This window comes from Littorina saxatilis, linkage group LG7 (assembly GCF_037325665.1).
Source record: "Littorina saxatilis isolate snail1 linkage group LG7, US_GU_Lsax_2.0, whole genome shotgun sequence".
Taxonomy (NCBI): Eukaryota; Metazoa; Mollusca; class Gastropoda; order Littorinimorpha; family Littorinidae; genus Littorina; species Littorina saxatilis.
The window spans coordinates 55,533,246-55,560,745 of NC_090251.1; the positions used below are offsets into that span (position 1 = coordinate 55,533,246).

General features: G+C 42.5%; 1 protein-coding gene and 1 long non-coding RNA gene across 4 annotated transcripts in view; one reads left to right on the plus strand and one right to left on the minus strand.

Moving 5' to 3' along the window:
- The window catches only part of LOC138971848 (tRNA (guanine-N(7)-)-methyltransferase non-catalytic subunit wdr4-like), a 204,013-nt gene that overhangs the window by 160,218 nt on the left and 16,295 nt on the right, over positions 1-27,500 (plus strand). For all 3 annotated transcript variants that reach the window (XM_070344679.1, XM_070344680.1, XM_070344681.1), the window contains 3 exons: positions 23,815-23,998; positions 24,900-25,012; positions 27,313-27,370. In XM_070344679.1, the coding sequence (XP_070200780.1) occupies positions 23,815-23,998; positions 24,900-25,012; positions 27,313-27,370 (355 nt within the window). The remainder of the gene's footprint in view (positions 1-23,814; positions 23,999-24,899; positions 25,013-27,312; positions 27,371-27,500) is intronic.
- LOC138971850 (uncharacterized) lies at positions 5,013-7,315 on the minus strand. Its single transcript, XR_011457399.1, has 2 exons — positions 6,859-7,315; positions 5,013-6,676 (listed from the first exon to the last, which is right to left on the minus strand). It is a non-coding gene; the product is annotated as an uncharacterized lncRNA (long non-coding RNA).

Sequence of the window (27,500 nt, forward strand, 5' to 3'; positions counted from 1 at the left end):
TTCCGTCCACACGTGTGGATGGTTGCCTTATGGTTAAATTGACACCGTTAAATTGACTTTTTTGACGGAAAGAATGTCATAACAATGTTCAAAATGACATTCTTTCCGTCCTCTATAGGCGACGAAATAGGTCAAATTTTGTGCATTTTCTAGTGCAAAATTCTTCGATGCCGGAGCGAGTACTGCACCCAGTGCTGTTGTAGTGCAAGTGCACTAGAAAGGCACTACACCCAGTGCCGCCTCTTAGGTAACCATCCACACTTTAGGTGCGTGTGTGTGTGTAGAGCGATTCAGACTAAACTACTGGACCGATCTTTATGAAATTTGACATGAGAGTTCCTGGGTATGATATCCCCGGATTTTTTTTCTTTTTTTCAATAAATACCTTTGATGACGTCATATCCGGCTTTTTGTAAAAGTTGAGGCGGCACTGTCACACCCTCATTTTTCAATCAAATTGATTGAAATTTTGGCAAAAAAAATCTTCGACAAAGGCCGGACTTTGGTTTTGCATTTCAGCTTGGTGGCTTAAAAACTAATGGATGAGTTTGGTCATTAAAAATCGAAAACTTGTAATTAACTTCTTGTTTTTATTAAACGATCCAAAAACAGTTTCATCTTATTCTTCGTCATTTTCTGATTCCAAAAACATATACATATGTTATATTTGGATTACAAAACAAGCTCTGAAAATTAAAAATATAAAAATTATGATTAAAATTAATTTTCCGAAATCGATTTAAAAACAATTTCGTCTTATTCCTTGTCGGTCCCTGATTCCAAAAACATATAGATATGATATGTTTGGATTAAAATCAAACTCAGTATTAAAGCTAAAGAGAATAGAGATACAGAAAAGCGTGTTATCCTGCTCAGCGCGACCACTACCGCACTAATCTGGCTTGTGGATTTCACTGCCTTTGCCACGAGCGGTGGACTGACGAAACTACGAGTATGCGGTCTTGGTGAAAAAAGCAGTGCGTTCAGTTTCATTCTGTGAGTTCCACAGCTTGACTAAATGTTGTTATTTCGCCTTACGCGACATGTTTGCATCTTGCTCACGTTTAGACCAGTTTGACCCTCTTAGTCCTTACGGCAGGGCAATAACCCCTTGAAAAATACCTCGGAAAATGTTTTAATGGTTTTGGGTAGTTTAACTCCTGAAGTTTACAAATCCGCAGGATGACATCTTTAAATCCTTGGGCAAATTGAGACAAAATTAATTATAGGAAAATTAGCAAATGTTGATTTTTTTGTTTAGACACAAAAGGCATTCCATAGAAAAAAGGGCTAGAATGGCGTCATAACTTTATGACGTCGGGAAAACGTAATGAGTAATATGACGACACGTACAGTATGGCCTGTAGTGCTGTCCGTGTCCGTACTTGAGCTCCTCTTCCAAGACAAAAAACAAAGGCATTTGACGTGTTTCATTCTGCTAAATGGAAACAATTTGCACATGAGTGTGTATGGAATTACATCCAGGCTGAGAAGATGTGAAACCTGTGTTATTCGTGGACTTGCGATTAGTGCGTATGGTGTTCCAAAGCACAGGTTTCACTGTCGAAGATAAAACTTGTAAATTGATCTTACAAAATGGCGGGCGATGATCAAAGAACATCGTGAGAGACTAGTTTTCTCCGATTTGATTGTTTACCAGACGATAGAGCTATTTTAGAGGGAAGCGTATGCCATCTGGTGACAGCTGTTCATTAACCAGTGTGTTCGTAGGAGTGCTTGATTTCTCTGCAGAAGATCCATGCGTGAAAATCGGTGAAGTCTTTCAGCAAATGTCGCAGTTTGTAAGCGAGTGCTACAGGTGCAAAATCTCAAACAACATATCACGTGAGAGATATGAAACCTGGCTAGCTAGAACCTCCAAGCACCAGTCCACATAAATCAAAAACTACCGCCCACATCAGCCCATTGCTGAACGTCCATCTGAAAAGGGCTGTATTGCAATTCTACGGGGATCTTCCAAATCTTGATCCAGTTGACTTCGGGTGGTTGTAGGATGGGCAGAAAACCGCCTGGAGTAGAACCTACACCAACTGAAGTCATGCTAATTTTGAAGTGTGGCTGTGGAGAAATTTACCATGTGCAACAGCATGCTGTGGTTGCGCAGTCGGTCAATGTGCGTGTGCCATCTTATGTCGATGTCTACTCCTTGGAAATTGCACAAATCCGCACTGGTCATCCATCGTAGTCATCCGCACTGGGCATGTGCAACAGTCACCTTCACCGGTCACCCGCACGGGTCATCTGGATCGGTCATCCACACTGGTCATCCTTTGCGGTCATCCGCACTGGTCATCCTTTTGTGATCATCCGCATCAGTCATCCGCACTATTCATCCTTCATGATCATCTGCACTGGTCATCCGCACAGGTCATCCTTCATGATCATCTGCACTGGTCATCTGCACTAGTCATCGTTCATGATAATCTGCACTGGTCATCCGCACTAATCATCCGCACTCGTCATCCACACTGGTCATTTTCGTGATCATCTGCACTGGACATCCGCACCGGTAATCCGCACTGGTCATCTTCACTGGTCATCCTTCATGGTCATCTGCACAGGTCATCCACACTGGTCATCCGCACTGGCAATTCTCACCGGTCACCCGTATTGGTAATCTACATGACATCCTGCGTAATCATCGGGCGTTGTCATTTATTGGTCATCAGGCATAGTCATCCGCTACCATTTCGGCAATTGAAAAAAGGATCGATGGTGGCTGCCCTCAAACTGGAAACTCACTGCATGACCATGTCATCTTGTGTGGTAAACCAGCGTGGTCATCCCGCCTGGTCATCTGGAGTGGTAAACTACACATCATGGTTGAAAACGACGTTAAACACCAAATAAAGAAAGAAAGAAACTACACATCATCCTGTGTGGTCATCGGCGAGGTAAAGTGCATACTAACCAGTGTCCCTGGTTCGTCGCCATGACCTTTACGTTATGAGATAGAGGTCTTTTGTATGTGAGACATGGTACATCAGGTTTAGCCTCTTGACATGACGCCTAATACACCTCCTCGGGGCGTCACTAACTGACACAACACTGTGTATATGGTGTCAAAAGGGATTCCATATGACGAATCGCTTGGCGCTGTGACACCTTACAAGGCCTTTCGTCTGATGTATACATTCCTCACCTGACTAGATCTTCTTAAAAAAAAAGAGCACAAGATAACTTTAAGTTATTGTGGGTATTACAGCCACTTTTCCAGGATTAAGTTGTTATCTGCTTGCTCACCGACCAAGTCACTCATTGATTCTGGAACCCACCAGGATGGTAGGGCCACTTCAACGACGAGCGCTTCATAAGCTGTCTCCACCTCTAGCGGCTGTGAGCAATTTTTGGGAAGTTGCAAAACATTTCCCAATCCACTCTGTAATGATATCTGTCCCTCTGTTCATTTGTCTTCTCTATCTTCTCTTACATGGCCATACAATCTCAGCTTCGTCTTCTTGACAGTGATCTTTGTAGTGATGCACGTGCTAAGTGATGGTTTTGCAGACATTAAAATATATGACCTTGAAATTGTTTGACCTTGAAAACGTGTGACCTTCAGTGTTGGTGAACGTTTTTATTCATGGCAAGTTTTAAGAAGATGAACACATTTCGTCATTTTATCTTCAAAAATAGTATAATCCTTTATCATTTGAATGAACATTTGACATTCATATGACCTTGAAATGCGATGAAGGTCAAGCAAAGTGCAACAGTAATCAAAGCCCACAACACATATAAGCTTAAACCATTAGCTGTAACTGAAAAAATATATTGCTAAAACTAACTATATCATCCTGCTCCGTTAACCAGATTTAAAGGACCAGACCACGCTGTTTTAAAGGTTATTAGAACCACTAACCGATGACTGAAGGTTAGAGAAATGCACCTAAAGATTCCAAAAATGTAAAGAAATTCACCGATTCGTAGCTTAATCATTGTGATTTAATTAAAAACGTTCCGCCAAATTCGTCTGCTAAACGAGATTTCGAAATGGCCGCCAGTAGACGAGAACCGGCTGTGACGTCACTTAGTGTTTGGAAACCGAAAGTTACAGCTTACGCTCAAGTGGGCGTTTGCCTAAATCGAGCATCAACAGCACGCCGAAGGAATGCGCACGGCTGCTGATAGCTATGAAGTATAGAAAAAAGGTTCAGGCATCAGTTGTCACCTTTTTCCGATGGGCTTACCCGCAACTTCTGCAGCAAGACTGATTAACTGGAAACGGCCAACACGATGTGCTGTGTTTCGCGACACTTTCTTCCAATGCGAACGCAGTTTAAGCCGGCAAGAAAACCTGGCACACACAAAACAGCTGTTGCCTAACGCAGTTCCAGTTCCGACAATTGTTGACCACTCACAGGAGGTCAGAAACCGGATACCAATGTCATCAGAACGATCTGCTTTCACTAAACGCAGACGAAAGGAAGTGAGTACATGTATACTGAATGTGTTCTGTAAGGGATAGGGGTTCAGTGTCACTGGGCGTTTTTGTCAGACTGACAGTATTTGTAGTGGAATGGCATCTGTTCCTAATTTTAAGCACATGTGTTAAGATTACAGATTAAAACATATATCTGTTACTACATGTCCGTCCCCATGCACCCACCTTAAAGTTCCCTCTCTCTCTCCCTCTTTTACACTCACCTGGGTAATCGATGAGTCTCAGGTTTAATCAGTGTCCGTCCATATACACATAGACATTCACACAAACACACACACGTTGTTATAGTTATTATCTAATTCAGTGTTGTATTAAATAGATAAAGAAATCGTTAATACAGCAAGCTTGCATGAATAATTTGCTGTTGTCCTTTTTTTCAGATCAGGTTCTGTAATACAGTAATTATAATTAATACAAGTACAAATTCATGTTTGCAGTCATACTCATAGTGTGTGAGTGTGTGTGTGTGTGTGTGTGTGTGTGTGTGTGTGTGTGTGTGTGTGTGTGTGTGTGTGTGTGTGTGAAAAGCACTTTGATACTTAAAACATCTGTGTTATTTGATTTTATTACAAAACTGCAGTCAGAATATTAAGCAGACCTATTCCAACAATACATTTTGATCAGCAGTAAATGTAATGTCAAATTATGAACAACAATCATGTGAGCAGATATATCTAACAGAAACAAATAGTCTAGCAAAATAATACAACCAAGTACATGTATGGACATCATCATCCACATAAAAAAATTGATTGTAGGAAGAGCACTCTGTGTTATTACCACTGCTTCAGTCAAACTGCCAGTTCAACTTTATCTCTGTGGGTTGTTTTTTTTCTCTCGGAGTAACATGGGGAAAAAACCCTTTAAAAAACTTGCATGCAACAGAGCTGGATTGTTTCTAGTGATCATGCAGCATGATTTATCCGCATAGAAAACTACTGAAACACCTAAACAGAAATAGCAATGTCTACAGAAAAAACCCACTGTTTGATTGCTGTCTGTAGTACTCCTCTTGCTAACAGTGGCATTAAAATAATTAAAACTAAGCTATGCTCTCTTGGGGGGGGGAAAAGTGCTCTAAGTACTTTTTGTGTCTACATAGGCAAAACAAAACTATGCAATGTTTCAGATTTCCTGACCCACCCTATGTTTTTCCTCCTTATCCTGGACTATTTTGGACTCTTACAAAAATGTAGGCTACTTCAAAAATGACAAATCTTAATTTTGCAGGCTTACAAGGAAATTGACTCTTCTCTTACAACCAGAATACACCATGATTTCAAGCAAATAAAAAAACTACATGCACCTGAGAAAAAAACCACTTTAAATCAAGAAGTTAGACCTCCTAACCCCAGCTTTTCAATTCAATTCAATACGTTGTTGATGTTGATTATGGAGCTTAACGTCCTCCCAGGTAACTAGGGACCTATATTGGGGCATGATTTTTTATACAATGTTAAAAGTGTAGGGTGTAATGGGGGGGAGGGGGACTGGAGGGTGACGGGGTGTAGTCGCTAATAAATTTAAAGGTGCGTTTATTATCTAATATACCAGACATTTTGTTTTGGCTGGTGTACAGAATAACATCACATAAAATCGCACTCGCAAAACATACAAAACACATAAAATGTACACATCAGTACACACATAACCCAAACCACACATATCCATACCAGCACCATCACACACATATCCACATACATACTCTAGTTTGTACATTATAAAAATAAATACATTATGATTAATATCATTACTAGTCAACTTAAATTAAGGCTCAAAATAGGTCTTAGTTCTGATGAAAAAGTGATTGTGTTGTAATATTGGTTATTACTGAGTGTTGATGTTACAATGATTACATTATAAAAACAACAACAGAACAATGTGAAGAGCAAACTTCTTCTGTGGGCATGCAAGTGAGTTAATCTTGTGTGTGTGTGTGTGTGAAACTATATGTGACTGAGTATTACAAATTTAAATGACAACAGTTTTCTTGATAGCCTTTAAAAACAACAACAAATACATACATTTAACAATCAAACAAATATAGGCACCTCAAAAAAAGTTGTATGTACACCTTCGTGGCTGGTGATGCATTCTTGCTCCCCTGCAAGTTTTCATTCTACAATGTACCTCAGGCTAGCTTCCTCTCTCTCTCAAATCTGCCCCTCCCACACAATACAACAGGTACAGTGGCCACTCTGACACCAGTCTCTGAAATAATCAAGAACAGTTAAAACTGCGATGAGCTGTTGTTCTTTTACTCGTGAATGCAATGCATGAACACTTAAACAATATCCCACTTATTCGCGAGTGCGTTGACAAGGCGAGAGTGAAAAAATAGCACAGACTCGAAAGCAGACGATAAGTTCAGCACAGAGAGCGGGCGTGTTTACCTTTGATCGCTGAGACAAACAGTGTCGCAATTTTCATCGTCACTGTTTCACTACTGCTGGAACTCCGCCCTCATCTTTCATGCTTGATTCGAGGAGAGAAACCGGTAGTTCGAACATGTACGGTTCAATTTCGTCTGCAGTTACGCTTGTTGTTGTCATGTTCATGATGTTGGTAAACTACCATCTCCACACGGTGTGACGTCACGGATAATTTATTCATAAGCCAGTCTCGCGAAGATCACGCGGCACAATGGCGGGTCGTTTTGGAGAAGAAATCCGTCGCTTCGGTCACAAAATTCGTCGGATTACGGCCTTAGAAGATTCCGAAGTAAACCAAACATTGTTGAAGACGGTAAGAAAGTGGTTTTCTAACTAACTGCAAACATCGGGAAGTGTTCGGTCGCGCAGGAACACGATTCGAAGCGTTTTTGACGCTAAAACAGCGTGGTCTGGTCCTTTAACGGTCTCTCAACAGACCAGCCATTCGGGTTATAGTGTCTGCTAATCATGTAACTGTTGTTATGCATATTAACTCCCGTTTTATCTCCCGGAAAACATAAATAAATACAGTTCTGCTAGTTTATAGCATGCAGTTTTGACTATTTTGCAGTCTGGAATCCATCTTGTCCGCCATCTTGAATACATCAAAATGCCCAAGGATGACAGAGTGTCATCCGTCGGATCTGTAATCTACAGACATCACAGAGTTCAAAACAGTCAAAACATTCTCCGAGGTATTTTTTGAGGGGTTAAGGTCAAAATTGGGAAATGACGACCTGACTATCTGTCTCGGGCTGTCTGTCTCTTCGTCTCTTCTATGTCTCTTCTTCTCTTCTTCTCACCCTCTCTCACCCCCTCCCACCTCTCTCTCTCTCTCTCTTTCTCCCCTCTCTCTCTCTCTCTCTCTCTCTCTCTCTCTCTCTCTCTCTCTCTCTCTCTCTCTCTCCTTTATCCATGTCAAATGAAGATCGTTCGTTTGTTCGTTCTCTATCTCTCCCTCGGCATACCTGTTCCTCTCTACATAAACCCTTAAGTATTGATCCAGTGTGGACCTTGCTGGCGATGGATCCAGTGTGGGTCTTGCTGGCGATGGCGGATGGGTGAGGATCGTGCGCTGCTTGTTGTGCGATGTTAATGGGACGCTGAGTGGTCCAGGGATTGGGAGCAGCTTGGGGACAACGCTGCAAGAACCAGGCTCCTCTGGGTACTTTCTGGGGTGGAGATGCGTTAGGGCGTTTGTTGGACGGATGGAGATAGTGTTTTTACCCCAAGAAGCTCTGGGAGGTTAGCGTTCTACCCCAAGAAGCTCTGGGAGGTTAGCGTTCTAAAGCATGTACCCTATTTAGGACAAACTTTCTGAATGCGTTTATTCTTACACCAAATAAACCAACAACTAAACTGAAAATCCTTGCACACAAACATTCGTTGTCAAATTGTCGACGGTGACGACCGGGAGGAGCATCAGAATATAAGGTCCTTCATGTGTTCGTTCCTCGGGAGCGCAGTTGAGAAGGCTGAATTTTAATGTTGTTCATTTTTACGCTGAATAATCGGGAGTGTCATAGTAATAAGCGGTGTTGGACCGCCCGGTCAATTTGTTAAAGTCGGCCAATAAAAAAGAAATTATAATGTTCTTGACTGTTCTTCGAGCTGCAGCAGCGAATGATTTGTTTCTCATTTAAATTACACATAACGAGGATGAGTCGCGTAAGCAGTTGCTTGTTTTGCCTTGTTTTCTTTAAAATGAATGATCCGTCTTCCAGGCTTGTAATGCTGCTATCATAGAATATTAAACTATTGTTGGCTTCGGTGTTTTTACCTTTGGGATCTGCCTTTTGTGATAGCTTCATGGAAGCAAAGCACTTTCTGCATCTCCGTTACAGCTTTGTTGAGTTGGTTTTAACCAGAAGGATAACACTATACGCTGTTTAACCTAAATCGAGCTTTTCTTCGCTATCGTCTGACATCAGCGAACAAACAAAGGCCGCTGGTTTTCCTTCTCATTGTCTTCATGTGTTTAGTATTTCAGTGATAGCAAAAGCCGCTGGTTTTGCATTCGCTTGGTTTTTATGTTTTTCTCATTGAAATGATCCCAAAAGCTGCTAGTTTTGCAATCGCTTTGTCTTCCTGTGTTTAGTATTTAAGTGATAGCAAAAGCCGCTGGTTTTGCATTCGCTTGGTTTTTATGTTTTTCTCATTGAAATGATCCCAAAAGCTGCTAGTTTTGCAATCGCTTTGTCTTCCTGTGTTTAGTATTTAAGTGATAGCAAAAGCTGCTAGTTTTGCCAACATATTTTCTTCCTGTGTTTAGTTAGCATTGAAGGGAAAGCAAGCCATGTTTGCACACCTTTTGTCGGTAACAAAGCCAGAAATGTCAGTCTTGCTATTTTTCTGCGCACAAACAAAACCGGTTGGGTTGATGTTAAAACAAGCTGTGAGCCGCTGTTTGTTTTGCTTTTACTTTCAGTCGTACGTGCAGTTAGCCGAGCGTCATTGTTTTCAACATCCGTCAGTGATCGAAATTACAGTAATAATATGAAAATAGGACACTAAATTCTCCTCTCATGACACGTTTTTTGTTTGTCTTAACTCAAGGGGCACGGAGATCTGCCCATCAGTGTGTGTTGTTTTAAAGCAAAATATTTTTACTACTTGCATTTTTGTCGCGTTTCCTCAAACTATTGACGTACCATCCTGACTCTGCCTTTCTCATCTCAGCGCCAACCCCGAATTTCATCAAGCTAGTCTCATTTATTTTCGATAACAGATCCCCTGCATTTACCTCACATATCACCAACACTACAAAATCCACCCGATTCTTTTTTTTACATTTAGTCAAGTTTTGACTAAATGTTTTAACATAGAGGGGGGGAATCGTGACGAGGGTCGTGGTGTATGTGCGTGTGTCTGTCTGTCTGTCTGTCTGTCTGTCTGTGTGTGTAGAGCGATTCAGACTAAACTACTGGGCCGATCTTTATGAAATTTTACATGAGAGTTCCTGGGTATGATATCCCCCGATGTGTTTTTCATTTTTTTGATAAATATCTTTGATGACGTCATATCCGGCTTTTTGTAAAAGTTGAGGCGGCACTGTCACACCCTCATTTTTCAATCAAATTGCTTGTAATGTTGGCAAAGCAATCTTCGACGAAGGCCGGGGTTTGGTATTGCATTTCAGCTTGGTGGCTTAAAAACTAATGAATGAGTTTGGTCATTAAAAATCAAAAAACTTGTAATTAAAACTATTTTTTTTATTAAACGATCCAAAAACAATTTCATCTTATTCTTCGTCATTTTCTGATTCCAAAAACATATACATATGTTATATTTGGATTAAAAACAACCTCTGAAAATTAAAAATATAAAAATTATGATCAAAATTAAATTTCCGAAATCGTTTTAAAAACTATTTCATCTTATTCCTTGTCGGTTCCTGATTCCAAAAACATATATATATATGATATGTTTGGATTAAAAACACGCTCAGAAAGTTAAAACGAAGAGAGGTACAGTAAAGCGTGCTATGAAGCACAGCGCAACCGCTACCGCGCCAAACAGGCTCGTCACTTTCACTGCCTTTTGCACTAGCGGCGGACTACGTTCAGTTTCATTCTGTGAGTTCCACAGCTTGATGTAGAATGTAGTATTTTCGCCTTACGCGACTTGTTTGTTTGTCTTAACTCAAGGGGCACGGAGATCTGCCCATCAGTGTGTGTGTTGTTTTAAAGCAAAATATTTTTACTACTTGCATTTTTGTCGCGTTTCCTCAAACTATTGACGTACCATCCTGACTCTGCCTTTCTCATCTCAGCGCCAACCCCGAATTTCATCAAGCTAGTCTCATTTATTTTCGATAACAGATCCCCTGCATTTACCTCACATATCACCAACACTACAAAATCCACCCGATTCTTTTTTTTTTCTTTTTTTCTTCTTCCTAGTTCTAAGATTTTGCCTTTTCTCAAACCTCCGCCAACCATAACCAAAAACGCCCCCCCCCCCCCAAATCCCCCCCCCCCCCCCCACTCTACTCCCACACACCAAAATCCGTCTATATCTCGGAGCGTCTATATTCTATGCCTTCTTTCTCACTTCCACCCAGAAACAACAACAACAACAACAGCATCAGCAGCAGCAGAAAAGAGTCTGAAACACGCGTTTTCCATTTGCCCTTCGCTCTGCACCTCCTGTGTGTGCTACCCGGCCATTGTCGCACGCTACCCGTGCCCACCCGGCTCACTTCCTCTCCACCCCGGGTAGAATCCAGTGTGGGTCGGGTGGCTGGGTGCACGCTGCACAATAAAGGGCTAGTAGTAAATGTAGAGCTCGAGATGCTGGGGAGAGATTGGGATGCTAGGGCTGTTTTAGCTGGGGCGGTTGGAGAAAGGGTGGGTGGAATAATGTGAGTCGGGGTAGGGAGAGAGGTAGGATGAGAGAGAGGGAGAGGGAGGGAGGGAGATAGACAGACAGACAGACAGAGCGGTGGTGATGGTGGTGTTAGGGGGGGGGGGGGGATAAGTATTCGTCTTGATTGCTACGTGAATGTTGATGTGTGGTGAAAATAGGTTATGGACAGTTCAGGAGGGAGTGGGGTTTTCGAGGGGGGTCGTTAGCGGTACGCGATGTGTGTGTGTGTCGGTGTGTGAGCGCCGGCTTGAATGTCGTCAGGATTACGATTGCAGAGCAACGGAACTCTGTCATTACTAATCGGATCATGTTCTGCTCTGGCTCTGGTTTTACAGTGCATTTCTTCGCATCCAGTGCACTCTAGTGCACACACAGACATACTGGGAGTAGAAAAGGGAACACACAGCCAGGCAGACTGAAGCACAGAAACACACACACACACACACACACACACACACACACACACACACACCGACTCTCCCTCTATTCTCTCTCTCTCTCTCTCTCCGTGTGTGTGTGTGTGGGTGGGTGTGTGTGTGTGTATGTGTGTGTGTGTATATGTGTGTGTGAGTGTGTGTGTTGTATTGAGTGCGAACGTGATTGCAGGCATGCGGCGCGCGTGTGTGTGCGAGTCGACTTTTCTTTTCCTTTGTATTAAATTGACATACATGTACTCCCGCAGTGGGGCACTGCGGTTATGAAATTAAAGGCCCCTCCTGTTTTTGGAACCGCAGGAGCTTTCTAGTTTGCTGTTAGGTAGATTTTTGATTCCTCTTTCCTGTCATGCTCTCTTTTTCTTCATGAATTCTTTTCTTTTTTCTGCCTTCTTGCTCATTCACCTGTATTTTTTCCAAAAATCTCTTCTCTTGCCGCTTGTCTCGCGATTCATGTATAGTTTAATCTGTTAGTGTTCTGATGTAAGTCCAGCAGTAGATAGGTTAAGCCTATTTTAACATACTGGAAACTGGTAATCTTCCAGTAGGTATTAATTTAGTTTTACTAAAGCCTGCTGGGACACAAGTAATGGGTTAGTGCATTTGTAAACAGGAATCGCTTGACAAGTGGCCCCCTTCATCCCCCCCTTCCTCGTCCTGATATGGCTCTGCGTAGTCGGCTGGACGTTAAGCAACAAATAAACAAACAAACATACATGTACATTTCAATTTTCTATCATGCATTATGTATTCGTATAGGTAATGTTGTAATTAGTAATACTGTATGATTGCGATTGACAACTGATTGTCCTTTTATTGTCTTTATTTTTATGTCTTAGTTTAGCAGGGACAGATTGTAAGACTAGGCGTGAGCCTAAAATCTCCATCCTTGAGTAATTGAAGTTCGTTCTCTCTCTCTTACTTTCATACCACCCTCCCCCTACCCCACCCCGTCACAGATCTATCCCATACACCCCAATCCACCCTAAACCAACCTTTACCAATCCGCTACTACTTGCCGGGTAGAAAGCAGTTCTATATTTACACACCATGGAGGGAGCGGATATGGGAAATGGACCATCTGGGTGGAGGCTGCCTCGGTCCAGGACTAATGGTCCAGAAAATGTCCCTTCGGCCCTCTGGCTACTAACTGGTTACACCATGTCCAACAAACATCCCACCCTGGTGTTCGCAGGAACCAGAAAATAGCGGTCTTTCTGGCTGGCAAATATTTGCCCCATGTAGGTTTTGTTCAGCGCCGAAGAGCTAGTTTCAGGCTTTTGGGAGGTGGGATGGGGTGGGGGTCATGTGTTGGCGAAAGCGTGTTTGTGTATGAAAAGGGGTGGAGAGAGAGAGAGAGAGAGAGAGAGAGAGAGAGGGAGGGAGAGAGATAGAGAGAGATAGGGAGAGAGAGAGAGAGCTAGAGAGAGAGAGAGATAGTGAGAGAGAAAGAGAGATAGGGAGAGAGAGAGAGAGAGATAGGGAGAGAGAGAGAGAGAGATAGATAGAGAGAAAGAGAGTTGGGGAGGGAGAAAGAGAGATAGGGAGAGAGAGAGAGAGAGATAGGGGGAGAGAGAGAGAGATAGGGAGAGAGAGAGAGAGAGAGAGAGAGAGAGAGAGAGAGAGAGAGAGAGAGAGAGAGAGAGGGGGGGGATGGGGGTTGAGAGTTTGTGTGAGTTTGCTAATTGTTTTTTGTATGTTTTGTTTGACTCTCGTGTGTTGGCGAGCGCGAGTTTGTTGCGTGAAAGGGGTAGGGAACGGGGTGGGGTTGAAGGGGAAACTATGAAAGGGTGGATGGGTGGGAGGAGGGAGGATTGTGTGAGGCAAGTAATAGTTTTTTGATAGTTTGTTTGCAGGGGTGTTTGATAAAGGGCAGCATAAGCTTGTTCTGGTGTATTTACACGTAAACGAACCCCCTCCGCTCTTTCCATTTGCAACGCAGTGACATTTACAGATATGCTTATCCGACGAAAGTGAGAAGGCAGAGAACTCACATTTTAAGATTTGAAACCCATCCATACAGCCCGCAATTTTTATATTATTGGATATTGTGTATAAAACATTATTACCAATTCAGTGCCCCATATGGCTTTTTGACCAATCAGGACGGATTCTAGGTGACCCTCTAAATGTTATAACGTTCAGGCAGGGACCCTTTTTGTTTATCAAGCTAAAAATGAACAAGACAAAGTAAAAATTTAAATCAGCAATATCAGTGTGATTTATTCTAAAGAATGACACTTCAGATGCTGTCAGATAATACTCTCTTTATCTAAAAAATACCGAAAAGCGAGTTTTGTCGGTGGGTGCTTTACGGAACAGCGAGGCACCGCCCATCCTCTGAATGTGCAATGCCGACCCGCTCACTTGAATTCTAAATTATCAAAGTTCGGTGAAATTGGGTCACTCGCTTTACGTCAAATGTATCTTTACTTCATTTCCCATCCGTCTGGAGTCGGTTCTAAATCTGTCGCTCTCTGTTCAACAAGAAAAAGCGAAGCAACCGAAACGCATGTTCAACATGGTTTGTTGTGTGTCAAACGCATTTTACCTGTGAATATTCATCACGTAAGGTGTGTTACTCTGATTGGCTGACCCAGGTCACGAGAATTCTTTGACTGGCAGGCATAATCAGGTAGGAGCGCTCAAGTTCCCATTGCGGCTGTTCTGTCTAATTCGCGGGGTCGCTTCGAAATTTCTTTTGTTCGAATTACGGTAAGAAAACCGTTATCTATATATATATACGACTAGTGTCTGTGTGTCTGTGTGTCTGTGTGTCTGTGCGCGATGCGCGGCCAAGGTTCTCGATGGATCTGTTTCAAATTTGGTGATCATATTCAGGTACACCCTGGACACAACCTGGTCGATGAGATATTTCAACACGTGCTCTCAGCGCGCAGCGCGGAACCGATTTTGGTTCCACCTCAGCTATTTTGGTTCCACCTCAGCTTACCCGGGCCCCCATACCGACACACCATAGCCGCTACACCACATCACAACGCCAAAGTTCTCGGTGGTTCTTTTTCAAATTTGGACACCGTATTCAGCTACACCCCGGACACAATATCATCGATGAGATATTTCAACACGTGCTCTCAGCGCGCAGCGCTAAACTCATGTTCGTTTTTGTGTTCATTTCACCATTATAAGTAACTCTTCCTTATCTTCTCCAGTGTTTGGCGTTTATCTCCCTTCCTTCGTGTGGCTTTCCCGTTCAGTTGTAAGTTACTATTTATTTTTAGAATGTCACTGCGCTGTCCAGAACGCTTCCCTTGCACCCGTAAGTTGTTCTTACTGTCAAAGTGAAAAGGTCGAATCAATTTATAGCCACGCGAAAAATACACTCTCACCTATCTCTATATATTTATAGATACAGATATGCATATATATATACGGCTTCTCTGTGTGTGTGTGTGTTTGTGTGTGTGTGTAGGCAAAAACCTATGTATTATAGAGTTCTGTTTGTGATGGGGTCTAGCGGCTTTTGTCTGTCTGTATGTTCTGGCATGTGAGAAGCCACAGTAGATAATATAGGGCTAAGAAATAAGCTCTAAAATTCTCAATCCCGTTTGACAGGACTTCGCCATTCAAAGGTGATTGTGGTAAACCGCCACGCTGTCTGTCTCTGTCGCGCCGTTCACCCCAAATTCCCGTTTCTGAGAGTGACTATTTTTAGAATGTCACTGCGCTGTCCAGAACGCTTCCCTTGCACCCGTAAGTTGTTCTTACTGTCAAAGTGAAAAGGTCGAATCAATTTATAGCCACGCGAAAAATACACTCTCACCTATCTCTATATATTTATAGATACAGATATGCATATATATATATACGGCTTCTCTGTGTGTGTGTTTGTGTGTGTGTGTGTGGGGGAAAAAACCTGTTGATTGTAGAGTTCTGTTTGTGATGGGGTCTAGCGGCTTTTGTCTGTCTGTATGTTCTGGCATTTGAGAAGCCACAACAGATAATATAGGGCTAAGAAATAAGCTCTAAAATTCTCAATCCCGTTTGACAGGACTTCGCTTGCAGAGGTGATTGTGATGAACCGCCACGCTGTCTGTCTCTGTCTCGCGATTCACCCCGGCGAAGCCGGGTATTCCTCTAGTTTCTAATATGCTGACTGTTAGCAAATGATAACAGACATGTCTCACAAACGATATCAGCATTCGCCTAAAGGGCTCATGCTTGATATCTTTTTTCTCGACATGTTTGCTATCATTTGCTAACAGTCAGCATATTACAATTAACTCATACTAACAACAACACAAACTTTTCGAAGTGTGTGTTTTTGTGTGGTCCGAGCAGATGTGGTAGTGAACGGAATCGCTAGACTTGAGAAGGAAAGTACTCGTAGCTTAAAACAAGTCGCGTAAGGCGAAAATACAATATTTAGTCAAGTAGCTGTCGAACTCACAGAATGAAACTGAACGCAATGCCATTTTTCAGCAAGACCGTATACTCGTAGCATCGTCAGTCCACCGCTCATGGCAAAGGCAGTGAAATTGACAAGAAGAGCGGGGTAGTAGTTGCGCTAAGAAGGATAGCACGCTTTTCTGTACCTCTCTTCGTTATAACTTTCTGAGCGTGTTTTTAATCCAAACATATCATATCTATATGGTTTTGGAATCAGGAACCGACAAGGAATAAGATGAAAGTGTTTTTAAATTGATTTCGACAATTTAATTTTGATAATAATTTTTATATATTTAATTTTCAGAGCTTGTTTTTAATCCGAATATAACATATTTATATGTTTTTGGAATCAGCAAATGATGGAGAATAAGATAAACGTAAATTTGGATCGTTTTATAATTTTTTATTTTTTTTTTACAATTTTCCGATTTTTAATGACCAAAGTCATTAATTAATTTTTAAGCCACCAAGCTGAAATGCAATACCGAAGTCCGGGCTTTGTCGAAGATTACTTGACCAAAATTTCAACCAATTTGGTTGAAAAATGAGGGCGTGACAGTGCCGCCTCAACTTTCACGAAAAGCCGGATATGACGTCATCAAAGACATTTATCCAAAAAATGAAAAAAACGTTCGGGGATTTCATACCCAGGAACTCTCATGTCAAATTTCATAAAGATCGGTCCAGTAGTTTAGTCTAAATCGCTCTACACACACACACAGACAGACACACACACACGCACATACACCACGACCCTCGTTTCGATTCCCCCTCGATGTTAAAATATTTAGTCAAAACTTGACTAAATATAAAAAAAAAGAGCGGAAGAGTGCTGATTAAAGCAAGAAGGAGCTGATGGTTGCGATGGTCCCCAACATTGTACAAGAAGTACAGGACCTTCTCCCAAGATGGTAATGGTTGTAGTTAAGACGGTAATTTGAAGTCCTGGTACAACTAATGCACTCCGATCTGGCAGTTCTTCAAAGTATAAAAGCAAAAAGAAGGGTTTTGAGAAGGTCACTCTTGCTGACCTTGACCCAGTTAGTAACTGTGACGACAAGTTGTTAGTGTTGAAGAAAGCGCTGCCACCACTTTCCCCGTCCGTGTGGACTGAAAGCAAAGAGGGTTTACATAGTATTATACGATTTGCAACACTTTTAGTCTTCCTCCAGATTACTTTGACCATTAGGTAACGGCGGCGCCAGAGAGGATGACATTAATTGTATCCCACTCTCTTCTTTCTCTTCCAGGAAAAGCCTCGATCCACTCCGCGATAATCCGATACTCAACATCTCTCTCCAATCTTTAAACACACCAGTTGTCTCCCTTTCTTCCGCTTTTAATAATACACGGCGCATTTTCTCCCCTTTCCCTAGCTCCGCTCCGCAGCCGCCGTCACATTAATACACTTATCCCTTATTGCATCGCTTGTGTCTTGGGTGACTGTTTTCTCAGAAACTGCCCACTGTTGACCGTCTTTTGGTGGGGAAACAGGAACCTGCGGGGAGCAAGAGGGGATTTGGGCCCCCAGTGTTGGGTCAATCAAAGCAAACCCCAGCCACTCTGGCCTCGTGGGGAGGGATGCGGGGCTTTGGACCCGTAGGGGGATTTAGTCGCTGAGGCTTTCCTCGGGCGAGAGGGAGAGAGACGAGAGAAGCTTGAAGCTTGAGCCTCTTTTTATTGCTGTTGTCTTTGGAATAGCGTGACTACACCACGGTGTTTGTGTGTTTGTTTGTTTGTTTATTGGGCGTTTGTTTATGTTTTTTTTTAAACTTTAAGCAAACGGTGCATTTTTTTTACGGAAGCTCAGATATAAGATCAGAGAACGCTAAATGTTCGCTGTTTTCTGGAGAAAAGAACAATCATAATAATTACGAGAATAAGCCATTAGTCTCAGTGTCTTTATGAAAGCTACCGATTTGTTCAACATGAAAGCCTATCTCATCCTTGCAAGGATGACACATTGATTTGATGGCCACAACTCACCTAGAACGTGTCACACCCTGGTGATGATCTTTCATCACACCGAAGCCACCCCCCTCCCCCTCCTCCTTATTTGATGCTGGCAAGAACAGTTACTACTGGACCACCTTGACTTCAAGTTGGATTATCATGGTCAACCAAGTGGACAAAGGGGTGACGAGGACAGTGCCCGGAGGGACAGTTGTTGGATAATGGCCTACTCTGGTCGTTTGTCTTTCATCCAAACACTCAACATGACCACGAGAGAGGGAGATTCTCAGACATACCAAATGGGAGCCATACTTGCCCTCTCGTGCCCCTCAGACATACCAAATGGGAGCCATACTTGCCCTCTCGTGCCCCTCAGACATACCAAATGGGAGCCATACTTGCCCTCTCGTGCCCCTCAGACATAACAAATGGGAGCCATACTTGCCCTCTCGGGCCCCTCAGACATAACAAATGGGAGCCATACTTGCCCTCTCGGGCCCCTCAGACATAACAAATGGGAGCCATACTTGCCCTCTCGTGCCCCTCAGACATACCAAATGGGAGCCATACTTGCCCTCTCGTGCCCCTCAGACATAACAAATGGGAGCCATACTTGCCCTCTCGTGCCCCTCAGACATACCAAATGGGAGCCATACTTGCCCTCTCGTGCCCCTCAGACATACCAAATGGGAGCCATACTTGCCCTCTCGTGCCCCTCAGACATAACAAATGGGAGCCATACTTGCCCTCTCGTGCCACTCAGACATAACAATCGAAACCTTACAAGTTGTTCAGAAGACACGGAAGAAAGTTGCCAAGGTGTCATCTATTGCATGGTGTCTTCCAATCCCAGCTTTCCAAAGGACACGGTAGCCATTGCTGTCTGCAGTTTTCTTCAGAAAGACACAGAGAATCCACCCTTGCCCCCCTGTACCCTTCAGTGGCAGCCATCTTAATCTGACACAGAGAATCCACCCTTGCCCCCCTGTACCCTTCAGTGGCAGCCATCTCAATCTGACACAGAGAATCCACCCTTGCCCCCCTGTACCCTTCAGTGGCAGCCATCTCAATCTTTCAACTTATTCACACGATCGCCAAGGTGTCATCCATTGGTTTCTTTCATGCCAACACCCCAAGAAGAAGTCGAAGTCGATTGTTTATTTCAACAAACACAAAGTGCATGTACAAAGCCGGGGGAAGGGGGGGGGGGTGCGGGGGGTGCGGGAGATAAAAATTCACACACTTATACAGTGGATGCCAACTTGACAGTCCATAAATACACGAAGAACCTGGCCCGGGTGGTAGCCATCGCTCTCTCCAGAGGTCTTCAGATACACATTCAGAAACGTCCTGAAGCTTGCCAGGGTTCTACCCACGTTGAAACCTCCTCCCCGTGTCACCCAGAGTGCAACAGGCAGGCAGACAGGCAGCAGGTCCCGCGGTAAATAGAGGATAAATGCCGCCGTGAAGAAATGGGCTTAGCGGTGATACTTATCTGAGCCCCTTCTAAATGGGTCGTCAGGCCTCCGGACTAGACTCGCCTTGCCGCTGATTGATCGCCCGATGGAGAACTCTTCTTCTTGTCCTTCCCTCTATTCCTGGGGCTCAAGCGTTTAAACGCCTGCCTGCTGGCTGCTTGCAAGAGACCTTCGGGGGAGGTGTGTAAGAGAGAGAGAGAGAGAGACAGAGACAGAGACAGAGACAAAGAGAGACAGAGAGAGAGACATAGAGATAGACAGAGACAGAGAGAGAGAGAGAGAGAGAGAGAGAGAGAGAGAGAGAGAGAGAGAGAGAGAGAGAGAGAGAGAAAGAGACATAGAGATAGACAGAGACACAGAGAGACAAGAGAGAGAGAGAGAGACAGAGAGAGAGAGAGAGAGAGAGAGAGAGAGAGAGAGAGAGAGAGAGAGAGAGAGAGAGAGAGAGAGAGAGAGAGAGAGAGATCTTCTTCCTTTTCCCCTTTTCTCGTTCCTTTGGCTCAAGATAGAAAACTTCAAGAGATATTTCTAGAGGGGGGAGAATGTTCGTAACCTGCGTGACAAGAGACGAGAAGAAGGACCAAGAAATTTAAAGTTAGGCATAGTTATTAATGAGTAGAAACACAAAGGTAAATAAGGGACGCGGGAATACTTTCTTCACTTTCAAAACGCCTTTTCAACCATACATTTTATGATGAGGAAAACGAGAAAAATATAACTTGACCATCAACAGTATTTAACACAGAAGAAACAATAGGACACAGGGGTGCTATTCTTTGTCTTCACCGAGCCTCAAGTTTTAAGAAGAACGCAAGAAAAGTATAACACATGTTTGATAAACGAAAGCAAATACACAGGAGGACAGGTTACTTTCTTCACTTTCCTAGTGGCTCTCCAACCATTAAATATAGGCTTAAGGAAGCACTACACACCAAAGCAACAAAGACAACAGGAGCAGCAAAAACAACAACAACAACAACAACAACCACAACAAAATCAACAACAACCAGGCATAATTATGAGGAAAACCAATAACAGGAAAAGAAAGGCCACAGGCTACTTCTTTACTTCGACAACGACTATGCAGTCATCAAGTGCAAACAGAAGAAAGCGAAAACATTAACATGGTGAAGAAAAGTGTACATACAAGGGGTACTTTCTTCACGTTTAAAACGTCTTTAGCTGACACCTAAGTTCTGAACCTCTGAACAGTTCAAGGCACGGTCCTCCCCGCGTAAACGATATGACTCACCATCTCTGATCTGAACAGGCTTTTACGTGTGACCAGTTGGACACAAACCAACAATCAATTAAAATGCCAGTGACAGTCTGCGAAATTAATTTATCAAGAAAGTCCAACTCGGCACAGAACACAGTCAGGATGTTGAGTGTTTGTATGTGTGTAAGTTGATGGATGGCCTGATCCCATGTAAAGGCTTGGCTTGGTCTGAGATAGTGAAAACAGTGTTTGTATGTGTGTAAGTTGATGGATGGCCTGATCCCATGTAAAGGCTTGGCTTGGTCTGAGATAGTGAAAACAGTGTTTGTGTGTGTGTAAGTTGATGGATGGCCTGATCCCATGTAAAGGCTTGGCTTGGTCTGAGATAGTGAAAACAGTGTTTGTATGTGTGTAAGTTGATGGATGGCCTGATCCCATGTAAAGGCTTGGCTTGGTCTGAGATAGTGAAAACAGTGTTTGTGTGTGTGTAAGTTGATGGATGGCCTGATCCCATGTAAAGGCTTGGCTTGGTCTGAGATAGTGAAAACAGTGTTTGTGTGTGTGTAAGTTGATGGATGGCCTGATCCCATGTAAAGGCTTGGCTTGGTCTGAGATAGTGAAAACAGTGTTTGTGTGTGTGTAAGTTGATGGATGGCCTGACCCCATGTAAAGGCTTGGCTTGGTCTGAGATAGTGAAAACAGTGTTTGTGTGTGTGTAAGTTGATGGATGGCCTGATCCCATGTAAAGGCTTGGCTTGGTCTGAGATAGTGAAAACAGTGTTTGTGTGTGTGTAAGTTGATGGATGGCCTGACCCCATGTAAAGGCTTGGCTTGGTCTGAGATAGTGAAAACAGTGTTTGTGTGTGTGTAAGTTGATGGATGGCCTGACCCCATGTAAAGGCTTGGCTTGGTCTGAGATAGTGAAAACAGTGTTTGTATGTGTGTAAGTTGATGGATGGCCTGATCCCATGTAAAGGATTGGCTTGGTCTGAGATAGTGAAAACAGTGTTTGTATGTGTGTAAGTTGATGGATGGCCTGATCCCATGTAAAGGCTTGGCTTGGTCTGAGATAGTGAAAACAGTGTTTGTGTGTGTGTAAGTTGATGGATGGCCTGATCCTATGTTTCTTTCTTTCTTTATTTGGTGTTTAACGTCGTTTTCAACCACGAAGGTTATATCGCGACGGTTGATCCCATGTAAAGGCTTGGCTTGGTCTGAGATAGTGAAAACAGTGTTTCCATATGAAGGACTTTGCTTTGAAGGTCTCTGACCTTTTCCCTTGACCCCTCTAACAACACTCTCGCCCCTTTTTTCCCGAGGCGCCTGTGCATGCAGCGCTTAGCGCGTAACACAGACCTGTGCGGAGAACTTCGCGAGAGACGAAGAAGAACCTCTTCAACACGGAAATCCTTCCACGCAGATATGGATGCGGCTGTCGTGCTGATACCAGCTGATTTGTCTCGTCCGCCATTAAACCCTGCCCGAAACAGACCCGCCTCCTGCAACAAATTGCATTATGGGTCATTTCCTGTCATGCGCAGTGTGTTCGGCAATTTGTCCCGTGAGGCGGGTGTCTGGGGGAAGTTGTCCTTCCGGTCTCGGGGCTTAATTAATTATGAACTTATCATTGCGAGTCATTAGAGAGCCCGCGCTGGGGGAAAGGGAGGGGGAGGGGTTAAGGAGGATCCCGCTTTGTCATTTTTTGCTCGTTAGTGAAAGCGCCCGCTAAAACCGTTTAAAGTTTCTAAAATGAAAGAAAGAACGGAAGGGACAAATCTAAAAAAAAAATTGGGAAAAGGGGGCGAAAGAGAAAGAAAATCTTTAATGACGGTTAAAGAAAAACACTTCGACTAGTTTTTGCTTCGGTTTTTTTCAAGTGCCCGAATCTGTTTGGGAGTGAGGGTTTGAAGAACAACAGTATGAAGAAACGGATAGAAGGCCACTGAAGTGATTGATGACGTGAGGTTCCACCTTCTGTGCACTGCTCACTTCGTTTCTGTCTCCTATCGTTCTTTCACTGCGAATCTGACTCTCTGTCTTTCTCTAATCTCTGTCTGTCTGTCTGTCTGTCTGTCTGTCGTGTCTGTCTGTCTCTCTTCCTCTCTCTTAATGTTGTCGTGTGTGTGTGTGATGATTTGATTTGTTTTAAATGATTTTGTACCAAGGACAGATTGTTAGAAAAGGTTCAGCTTAATAATCTAAACCCTTGTAAAATAAAATAAAGTTCGGTTCAGCATGCACGCAGGTTAAGTCTCGATTTGACAAGTTTGTAGATTAAGAAGTTAGACACTTAACTCCTAGGTGTGTCAAGATACAGCTAACAACAACACTGGGGGTCTGGTTACTCAGTTGCCATAGCACTGCATGGACTTGTGACTCTCGGGTCACCGATTTGACTCCAGGCCGGGACGGACACGGGTCAACTTTATGTGATGACTCAGAGATAGTACTCACGTCCCACCCCCGTGGTACCATTGCGGCACGTAAAAGACCTGGGTCATTCTGACAGAAAAGCAGGTGGCTGATTTCACATAAACGCGCGGGCGGGGATGTAGCTCAGTCGGTAGCGCGCTGGATTTGTATCCAGTTGGCCGCTGTCAGCGTGAGTTCGTCCCCACGTTCGGCGAGAGATTTATTTCTCAGAGTCAACTTTGTGTGCAGACTCTCCTCGGTGTCCGAACACCCCCGTGTGTACACGCAAACACAAGACCAAGTGCGCACGAAAAAGATCCTGTAATCCATGTCAGAGTTCGGTGGGTTATAGAAACACGAAAATACCCAGCATGCTTCCTCCGAAAGCGGCGTATGGCTGCCTAAATGGCGGGGTAAAAACGGTCATGCACGTAAAAGCCGTGGGAGTTTCAGCCCATGAACGAACAAACAAACAAACAAACATAAACGCGCACAAACCCGGTTAGCTTTTAGCTTTCCACTGTGAGAAAGCGATCAGAATTTCCCAATAATGGGATGATAATGTATGAAATTAAATAAGTCACATTAAATTGAATGCAACAACAACTCCTCTGACCATCAGATTTGTGTTGTTTTGTTACAGATTGCTGGCCAGAAGAGCTACCAGTCTGACCTTCACCTTGGATGAATCCACTGTGGTGGTGGCTGACAAGTCAGGTGACGTCTACTCGTTTCCCACGGTAACTGAGGTCAAGGATGACGACACACCAGAGGTCAAAACTCTAGGTCAACTTCTTCTGGGTCATCTGTCGATGGTTTTGGACGTGGTAAGTCAAAGAGTTTTTAGTTCCTTTCTTTTCTTTCTTTTTTCTTCACAATCAAAAACAATGTGGTGGTTGGTTCCAATGGTTCTTTTTAGTTTCTTTATGGTCACTTTCCCGTTTGTAAAACACGAACATGGTTTTTTTTAGGGGTTGGGGATGGTTGTTGTGTTTGTATGCACATTGGTTTTTCTCTCCTTTGTTCGGAACAGCACTGCATTTCTTCGAAAAGAACTCTCAGAAAGACAATACTAATCAATACATTAATAAATGGCTAAATGGCTAAATGAATGAATGAATGAATGAATGAATGATTTCATTAATTAATGAAATGATAAACGAAGGACTAAATGAATGGTGGAATAAAAGAACGAACGCACTAATGAAAAAGCTAATAAAGAAACCAACCAACAAACAAACAAGTAAATTGATGAATTAATGATTTGATAATTAATAAATAAATGAATATATTGATAGATATGATTACCTGTTTTACCCCCTCAAAACTTCTGTCATTCAATATGGCAAAAGAAGCATAATCAGCATAATGGATGCTCACGATGCTACTTTCTCTTTTATTTTTGGAAGGCTGTCATGTGACATAAGAACTGTCTGTTGGTTGCAGTGTTTGGAAGGCTGTCGTGTGACATAAGAACTGTCTGTTGGTTGCAGTGTTTGGAAGGCTGTCGTGTGACATAAGAACTGTCTGTTGGTTGCAGTGTTTGGAAGGCTGTCGTGTGACATAAGAACTGTCTGTTGGTTGCAGTGTTTGGAAGGCTGTCGTGTGACATAACAACTGTCTGTTGGTTGCAGTGTTTGGAAGGTTGTCGTGTGACATAAGAACTGTCTGTTGGTTGCAGTGTTTGGAAGGCTGTCATGTGACATAAGAACTGTCTGTTGGTTGCAGTGTTTGGCAGACCGGGAGCAGTACGTGGTCACGTGTGACAGGGATGAGAAAATCCGACTCAGCTGCTTCCCCAACGCCTACAACATCCACAGCTACTGCCTTGGACACACACAGTATGGTTTTTTTTTCATTTTTTTTTTCATTTTCATTGCTTTATTGTCCCATCGCTGGGAAATTCGGGTCGCTTCCTCCCAGTGGAAAGCTAGCAGCAACGGAGTCGTGCTACCCAGGTGTCTGCGTGTTTAGGTGTATTCAGCCACCTGCACTTATGGCAGAATGACCAAGGTCTTTTACGTGCCATTGTGGTGACACGGGGGTGGAACACGGCTTCCGTCTCTGGGTCTGCACGTAAAGTTGACCCGTGTTCGTCGCGGCCCGAATTCGAACCAGCGACCTTCCGATCACAAGTTCAGTGCTCTACCAACTGAGCTACCGAGTTGAACGCACTTTAACTCGATATGTACACTGTCGCGATTATTACAATGTTGAATCCCAAACCCCCACCACTCGCTATGAACCTTGTCAAGTTGTGTTTCCGCGAATAAATATTCTGACTTCTGACTTCTGACTTAAACGCACTTCTTTTATTTATATTCCATCGATAAATGTTCTTGCTGGATCATTCAGATTGGATTTCAATTTACTGTATTGATGTAAGCTTATCATGATGTTTTTTCCCAACTGATAATGATCATCCCAGAAAAAATTCCCTCTGATCATTTTTGTGTTTTAATAGTTTTATTATTTGTGTGTGTGTACAAGTTGCGTCGGAAGTGTTGAATCAGAACTGAAGACAAGATTGGTAATGCCGTAAATATGTTCTTGTGGTTTATTCAATATTTTGCAGTTGAACTTCTGTGTTTTTTTTATTTTTGTGTTTTGTTTTGTTTTTATTTGGGGTTTTGTTTTGTTTTTATTTGGGGTTTTGTTTTGTTTTTATTTGGGGTTTTGTTTTGTTTTTATTTTTGTGTTTTGTTTTGTTTTTATTTGGGGTTTTGTTTTGTTTTTATTTTTGGGTTTTGTTTTGTTTTTATTTGGGGTTTTGTTTTGTTTTTATTTTTGTGTTTTGTTTTGTTTTTATTTTTGTGTTTTGTTTTGTTTTTATTTTTGTGTTTTGTTTTGTTTTTATTTGGGGTTTTGTTTTGTTTTTATTTTTGGGTTTTGTTTTGTTTTTATTTGGGGTTTTGTTTTGTTTTTATTTTTGTGTTTTGTTTTGTTTTTATTTGGGGTTTTGTTTTGTTTTTATTTTTGGGTTTTGTTTTGTTTTTATTTTTGTGTTTTGTTTTGTTTTTATTTTTTTGTTTTGTTTTGTTTTTATTTGGGGTTTTGTTTTGTTTTTATTTGGGGTTTTGTTTTGTTTTTATTTGGGGTTTTGTTTTGTTTTTATTTGGTGTTTTGTTTTGTTTTTATTTGGGGTTTTGTTTTTAGGGGGGGTGCTTTCTATTGCTTATTGTTCTTGGTTTTCGTGGAAGGATTCTAATGCGTGTGTTTGCATTGCCACCCTAGCGAGATTCTGCCTTTTTACATTTAGTCAAGTTTTGACTAAATGTTTTAACATAGAGGGGGAATCGAGACGAGGGTCGTGGTGTATGTGTGTGTGTGTGTGTGTGTGTGTGTGTGTGTGTGTCTGTCTGTGTGTGTGTGTAGAGCGATTCAGACTAAACTACTGGACCGATCTTTATGAAATTTTACATGAGAGTTCCTGGAAATGGTATCCCCGGAAGTTTTTTTCTTTTTTTCGATAAATGTCTGATGACGTCATATCAGACTTTTTGTAAAAGTTGAGGTGGCACTGTCACACCTTCATTTTTCAATCAAATTGATTGAAATTTTGGCCAAGCAATCTTCGACGAAGGCCGGACTTCGGTATTGCATTTCAGCTTGGTGGCTTAAAAATTAATTAATGACTTTGGTCATTAAAAATCTGAAAATTGTAAAAAAAACTTTTTTTTTATAAAACGATCCAAATTTACGTTCATCTTATTCTTCATCATTTTCTGATTCCAAAAACATATAAATATGTTATATTTGGATTAAAAACAAGCTCTGAAAATTAAAAATATAAAAATTATGATCAAAATTAAATTTCCGAAATCGTTTTAAAAACTATTTCATCTTATTCCTTGTCGGTTCCTGATTCCAAAAACATATAGATATGATATGTTTGGATTAAAAACACGCTCATAAAGTTAAAACGAAGAGAGGTACAGTAAAGCGTGCTATGAAGCACAGCGCAACCGCTACCGCGCCAAACAGGCTCGTCACTTTCACTGCCTTTTGCACTAGCGGCGGACTACGTTCAGTTTCATTCTGTGAGTTCCAGCTTGACTAAATGTAGTAATTTCGCCTTACGCGACTTGTTCCTTCTTTCTCCAGATACGTGTATACGTGAATTCGATCTGTCTTGTTACAGATTCGTCAGCTGTCTGAAATATGTTGAGGAGTTTCGTGTACTGGTATCAGGATCAGGGGTAAGTCATTGACGAGTTTTGTTGATGCTGTCTATATCTTGGTTTGATTTGAATTAAAACGATAAGTATAGAGTGCTGTCCCTTCTGCGCCGAGCGGCTGCATTTCAGGGCTCTCTCATATTTCTTACTG